At 35.5% G+C, this 7,317-nt stretch overlaps 1 protein-coding gene across 1 annotated transcript; it reads right to left on the bottom strand.

Moving 5' to 3' along the window:
* Nucleotides 1-209: 209 nt before the first annotated feature.
* LOC123762226 (uncharacterized) lies at nt 210-5,122 on the bottom strand. The gene is made up of 4 exons (XM_069312290.1): nt 4,970-5,122; nt 3,028-3,233; nt 2,069-2,208; nt 210-803 (listed from the first exon to the last, which is right to left on the bottom strand). The coding sequence occupies exons 1-3, from the start codon at nt 5,070-5,072 to the stop codon at nt 2,080-2,082; spliced, it is 438 nt and encodes a 145-aa protein (XP_069168391.1). The 5' UTR covers nt 5,073-5,122; the 3' UTR covers nt 210-803; nt 2,069-2,079.
* Between the last annotated feature and the right edge of the window lie 2,195 nt (nt 5,123-7,317).

The following is a 7,317-nucleotide window of genomic DNA, read 5'->3' as shown; positions in this document are numbered from 1 at the left end:
TAGTACACTAATGGTTCCCTACACCACCCCTCAGGTGCAGCTGCAGCAGGCTTGGGTGACATGATGACTATGGGGTGCACAATAAACTAACACTCACAGAATGAGTATGGGCTGCACAATAAGCTACCTCTCACAAGATTAGTAATAAAGAAACATTAATTTTTTGGGTAGGGTGACTGAAACTCATCCTGGGGTAAAAATGTTTATTTAAATTTATTATAGTTAAATGAATTTAGTAAATTATTCCATATATTGTATTATAAGTGAATTGACACTAAACTATAAATGATACTAATAAGGTTTTAAAAATGAAAAACAGTAAAAATCCTTCATGTAAGATATGGAAGTTGAAAAGTAAATTAACTGTAAACTAAATTATAAACTGTAGACATAATATAAAGTATTATAAGTAAAATACCTATAAACTACCAAATAATGTGTAAGGAACCATTTCTATTGTTTGTCCTTTTTTACCTGTTTCCTCAGGTATTTTAAAATTCCCATTCCGTTGTTACTACACTGTTTTCCTGGTGTAGTTCCCTGTGGTTCAAATTTTACTACTTGTACTTCTTGCTGTTTCTGAAGGATTGCTAATGGTAGCCCTTGTTGCACCGGCGGAACTTTTTGTAAATGTTCCACCTGCGGAACTTTTTGTAATTGTTGAATTTCTTGCACCAGCGGTACCTTTTGGACTTTATGCACCTGCTGCACTTGTAGCTCGTCAGGATTTTTTTCCAGGGCATTATCGCTATCACCTTCTGATCCTAATGTAAGTTTATCTGCATCAAGCTTCCTTGTGCGTGCTGGAATAAAAAATAAAAATAAAAAATAAAAAATTTTGAAATGGAAGATCCTGTGTAACAAATTTAATCAGTTACTATGATCGAGCCGCAGAAATTTTACAGGAAAGATATGGTTGGGTTGACTGCATCTATCTGGACCTAAAAGAGGCATTCAATAGAATTCCACATAAGAGTTTGTTCTGGAAACTGGAACATATTGGAGGGGTGACAGGTAAGCTTCTAACATGGATTAAAAAATTTCAAACTGATAGAAAAATGAGGGCAGTAATCAGAGGCAATGTATTGGACTGGAGAAATGTCACGAGTGGAGTACCACAGGGTTTAGTTCTGGCATTCATGGATAAATAATAAATAAATTGTTCATGATTTTTTTAGACAAAAGCTAGAATATGCAGCAGTTGTATGGTGCCCATATCTTAAGAAGTACATGTACAAACTTGAAATGATACAAAGACGTCATGGGTGTCATAGGGGCACCAGCACACTGGTTTGCTAAAGGGCCCTTAATGCTGTCGAGACCTTATGGGCCCTTGGACCCATTACGTTAAGACATAGTGCTGTATTGGGCCACACACTTTTTGCCATATACATCAACGACAGAGATGATTGAATTGAAATTATATATATATATATATATATATATATATATATATATATATATATATATATATATATATATATATATATATATATACATATATATATATATATATATATATATATATATATATATATATATATATATATATATATATATATGTCGTACCTAATAGCCAGAACGCACTTCTCAGCCAACTATGCATGGCCCAATTTGCATAATAAGCCAAGTTTTCATGAATTAATGTTTTTTCGACTACCTAACCTACCTAACCTAACCTAACCTAACTTTTTCTGCTACCTAACCTAACCTAACCGATAGAGATAGGTTAGGTTAGGTTAGGTAGGGTTGGTTAGGTTCGGTCATATATCTACGTTAATTTTAACTCCAATAAAAAAAAATTGACCTCATACGTAATGAATTGGGTAGCTTTATCATTTCATAGGAAAAAAATTAGAAAAAATATATTAATTCAGGAAAACTTGGCTTATTAGGCAAATCGGGCCTTGAATAGTAGGCTGAGAAGTGCGTTCTGGCTATTAGGTACGACATATATATATATATACATATGTATATATATATATATATACATATGTATATATATATATATATATATGAGAGAAAATAATAGGTGGTGATATATTTATATATTATGTGAACTACTTACACAAAAAGAAGTTAGTGGTGAAGATCTTCTTGTCCTCTTCTTGTATTACGTTGTTTGGTAGGATACCATGTCACCCGTGCTGGTCCTTTCTTGTAATAGATAACGATTGATTCATACCCACAGCCACGCAGATATGTTAGCTGAAAAGCAAATAATATTTAAACAATAACACTATCTGGGAAAATGCAACAAAATAAATGTTTGAAGCATAGCTGTGCATGTGCAATAGAACCCATAATAGAATCACAATACCAGAAATAAATATCTTTGATATCCCCAGAGTCAAAGTTATTCTGTGTAAATACTCTATGCAAATAAAGGGACCTTGTCTATGGAACTAACTTGCTAACAAATTTAAAAACTGTCCAACTTCTGCCATTTTAAAAAATAAAACCAAAAAGTACCTAAATTTTTTCTTGATAGTTTCCTAACTAGTGTATTAAACTCGCACTGTATCTTATGAAATCCAATGCCAGAATATATGTGCCTAAACCATACAACTTTTCCATTGTAATCATTGCTATCACCTTATATCATGATTGTTATATTGAATGCATATCTTACTATATTATACCTTGAAATATTCCTCAAATTATGCTACAATTTATATGTTGATAACCCTCAAATTTTACTTTAATGTACATAGTAATCTTTGTGATACTTTCTTACAATGTACCAGCCAATTTTTTCCATTTAAGCTTTAAATTGCCTATTTAAAATTATCTGTTAGATTAAGGACCTGCCCAAAACACTATGTGTGCTAGTGGCTTTACAAGAATGTAAAAACATCAATTCTATGTACTCTCATAATCCCAGTGTGCTATCTTGTATATAAATAAATAAACAAATAGTATGTAAGTACTGTACAGCATTATTCATGTTGATTCTATACCTTATCAAGCAAGTTCAGCATAAGAAGAATACAAATGAATACAACAGATGTAGACAAACTTCAATACCTGATTTTCAATCCTTCGTAGAACCCGGCTTGCTGTATTTCGTTCTAAAGCCTTCTTGCCTTTAAGTAGAAAACGGGCTTCCTCTTCTTTCTTCATTAATTCTCTACTGTTTCGGAAGTCACACTGGCAGAACTTGCAAACATTGCTTCGGACATGCACACATTGTTTGCAGTTTGTGCATCTCCTCAAGAATTTTCCCTGAAGACCTGAAGGAAATAGTTTCTAATAAAATACTTATATTCAAATGACCTATGCTGCAAAAATTATAAGTTAAATTGTTGTTAAAATGTACTACAGTAATTAAATATATTATTTAAATTATGAAATAATCTACATTAACACTAGTGAGAGCAATGTTAAAAATTTTAGGACTGCATCTGGAAATAACTTTAATTTTGGATGTGATTAACCATGCTGTAACTCGTATAACAAAACTGAGAGGAGTTGAATCCAACAGCCTGATTGACCAGGCTGTTAATTTCAAGCGAATACTATATTATTGGAAGAAAAAAAAATTATATATATATATATATATATATATATATATATATATATATATATATATATATATATATATATATATATATATATATATATATATATATATATATATATATATATATATATGTCGTACCTAATAGCCAGAACGCACTTCTCAGCCTACTATGCAAGGCCCGATTTGCCTAATACGCCAAGTTTTCATGAACTAATTGTTTTTCGACGACCTAACCTACCTAACCTAACCTAACCTAACTTTTTCGGCTACCTAACCTAACCTAACCTATAAAGATAGGCTAGGTTAGGTTAGGTAGGGTTGGTTAGGTTCTGTCATATATCTACGTTAATTTTAACTCCAATAAAAAAAAAATGACCTCATACATAATGAAGTGGGTAGCTTTATCATTTCATAAGAAAAAAATTAGAGAAAATATATTAATTCAGGAAAACTTGGCTCATTAGGCAAATCGGGCCTTGCATAGTAGGCTGAGAAGTGCGTTCTGGCTACTAGGTACGACATATATATATATATATATATATATATATATATATATATATATATATATATATATATATATATATATATATATAACCAATATTGTAACTTTTTTTGTGTAATGACGTTTTCAAATAAAGTTAGATAAATATACACACATACCAAAAGAATAAGGGTGGTAGGAGAAGAAAATATGAAAGTGTTCAGTGAGGATCCACAAGGTCTTCTCTGAGTACTCTTTATTTTCTTCTCCGAGGCTATGGGTCCCTACACTTGCACCAGAGGTGGTACCCCTCATATATATATATATATATATATATATATATATATATATATATATATATATATATATATATATATATATATATATATATATATATATATATATATATATATATATGTCGTACCTAGTAGCCCGAACGCACTTCTCAGCCTACTATGCAAGGCCCGATTTGCCTAATAAGCCAAGTTTTTATGAATTAATTGTTTTTCGACTACCTAACCTACCTAAGCTAACCTAACCTAACTTTTTCGGCTACCTAACCTAACCTAACCTATAAATATAGGTTAGGTTAGGTTAGGTAGGGTTGGTTAGGTTCGGCCATATATCTACGTTAATTTTAACTCCAATAAAAAAAATTGACCTCATACATAATGAAATGGGTAGCTTTATCATTTCATCAGAAAACAAATTAGAGAAAATATACTGTCAGGAAAACTTGGCTTATTATGCAAATCGGGCCTTGCATAGTAAGCCGAGTACGACGTTCTGGCTACTAGGTACAACATATATATATATATATATATATATATACATACATACATACATACATACATACATACATACATACATACATACATACACACATACATATATATATATATATATATATATATATATATATGACAGTGTCAGATTCAGTTTACTACAGTTTAGTAATTTCTTACCATTTGATGTACTAGGTAGATCCATGTTTGGTGAAGTTTTATAGCTGGAGCTGGAAGATCCTGTCGAGATGACTTCTTCAAAGAGAATAGCTTCAACACACATTGTGTCTTGAGTCTACCAGTACTTGGCCTACAGTTACCAGATCTGATTTACAGAAACTAGTGAACTATGGAGATAAGATTGTTAATAATATACTTTTTTTGAGATTCATATGACTTGCAGCTTAAAAACCAACCTTATTTTAAAATAGTACACTAAAGTACATAGCAAATTGCGAAATTCGTAGTTTTTTAACTACTTTAAAGCTAAATTCTCAAGCTTTGAAAATAAGCACAATTTGCTATTTTAAGCGGAATCTGGCAACTCTGATTTAGCATGTAAACATTGACTTGCATTCACAATGTAGTTATTTATTTTTCAACAATTTAAAACGAGTTATGAAAATACACACATTGGTACATTATTGCAAAGGCACTATACTATATATATATATATATATAAATTGTTGCAAGTCGAGCAACAAATATTTTACATTGAACAACAAATGAGATTGGAAAAGCAGTATTGCCAAAATAGACCCCAGACACACCCTGTGGGTAGTAATGGACCCCCATACCGACCCTATGAGGGGTAGTGGACCCCATAATAACACTATGGGCGATAGTGGACACTATACAAACACTATGGGCGGTAGTTGACTTCATAGAGACCCTGTGGGCGGTAAGGGACCCCCTATCGACCCTGTGGGCGGCAGTGGACCCCCTATCGATCCTGTGGGCGGCAGTGGACCCCCTACCGACCCTGTGGGCGGCAGTGGACCCCTACCGAACGTGTGGGCGGCAGTGGACCCCCTACCGACCCTGTGGGCGGCAGTGGACCCCCTATCGATCCTGTGGGCGGTAGTGGACCCCCCCCATATCGACCCTGTGGGCGGCAGTGGACCCCCTATCGATCCTGTGGGCGGCAGTGGACCCCCTACCGACCCAGTGGGTGGCAGTGGACCCCCTGCCGACCCTGTGGGCGGTAGTGGACCCCTACCGACCCTGTGGACGGTAGTTGACTTCATAGCGACCCAGTGGGCGGTAGTGGACCCCATACCGACCCTGTGGGTGGCGGTGGACTCCATACCGACTCTGTGGGCGGCAGTGAACCCTATATACTAATCCTGTGGGCGATACTGTACCCTATAGTCATCCTGTGGGGGCAATGGATGCCATACATATCCAGTGGGTGTTATTGTACCCCATACTTATTCTGTGGGTGGTTGGAGCCCCATACCCATCCTGTGGGTTATAGTGGACCCCATACTCATCCTGTGGGTGGTATTGGACCCCATACCTATCCTGTGGGTGGTTGTGAGCCCATACCCATCCTGTCGGTGGTAGTGGACGCAATACACATCCAGTGGATGGTATTGGATCCCATACCCTTCCTGTGGGTGGAAGTGATCCCCATACCATTCCTGTGGGTGGATGTGACCCCCATACTCATCCTGCGGGTGTTATTGGACCCCTTACCCACCTAACAGGTGGTAGTGGACCCTATACTAATCCTATAATTTCCAATAATCCACACCATACCATCCTGTTTGCAGTAGTTTACCCTATATACATTCCAACATAACATCGTTTTCTGTTAGCGTTCCTACAAAACATTCTTTAAAGATTTCTAAAGCACAAACTATAGTATATAATATTGATTGGTGAAGCACTTATTCTATGTAATAATTTATTGTGCTTATTATAATTTACTAAGAACAACTAATATTTCTCAAAACAAAACTACGAGCCTTCAATAGGATGTAGCTGATCTGTAATATTATAAGAGCATGGACAATAGTAGGTGAATTTCACAACCCATGTGGGACCTGAAAACTACAATTTTCGTTATAATTGAACCAATCACGACTATTCAGCTATCTACGTTGATGGACGAGTACTGTGAGACGTAAATTGGTACGTGAGGAAGAGTTTGAGCCTTGGTAAAAAAGTTAACTGGGAATATATCACATATGTACTAAATCACATTCCACATATTGACTTTAAGCACTAGTCATATATGTACTGTCTTGTGTGAGAACGGGTTGCATAGACACAGAGTTCTCCCATATTAATAGGAATTTGATGAAAGACAGTGAGTTGCCCCTCACTATGCTCTAGTTGCCCTTGGGATATGGTGATCTTTGGAGGTGAAATACTCTGAAGTTACCATCTCCTTTAACGGTCTGAGCTGTGGTGCAGTGGGTTTAAGGCGTACCAGTTATGCCATTTGCTGTAAGTCTTCTGTGCTGGCTAGCGTACGAATCTCCTGGTGGGAAAGTGTTCTAAGGTTGTATAATCTCTCTTGC

Source organism: Procambarus clarkii, chromosome 71 (assembly GCF_040958095.1).
Source record: "Procambarus clarkii isolate CNS0578487 chromosome 71, FALCON_Pclarkii_2.0, whole genome shotgun sequence".
NCBI lineage: Eukaryota > Metazoa > Arthropoda > Malacostraca > Decapoda > Cambaridae > Procambarus > Procambarus clarkii.
The sequence above is the reverse complement of the archived record's forward strand: the minus strand, read 5'-3'. Positions and strand labels throughout refer to the sequence as shown.

What these genes read in the sequence shown, in the direction of transcription:
- LOC123762226 (XM_069312290.1), bottom strand. Translation starts at nt 5,072, where the DNA reads ATGTGTGTTGAAGCTATTCTCTTTGAAGAAGTCATCTCGACAGGATCT. An exon ending in TCTACCTAGTACATCAAATG is followed by an intron (nt 3,234 to 4,969) that starts GTAAGAAATTAC and finishes TATTTCCTTCAG; the next exon opens with GTCTTCAGGGAAAATTCTTG. An exon ending in TACGAAGGATTGAAAATCAG is followed by an intron (nt 2,209 to 3,027) that starts GTATTGAAGTTT and finishes TTTGCTTTTCAG; the next exon opens with CTAACATATCTGCGTGGCTG.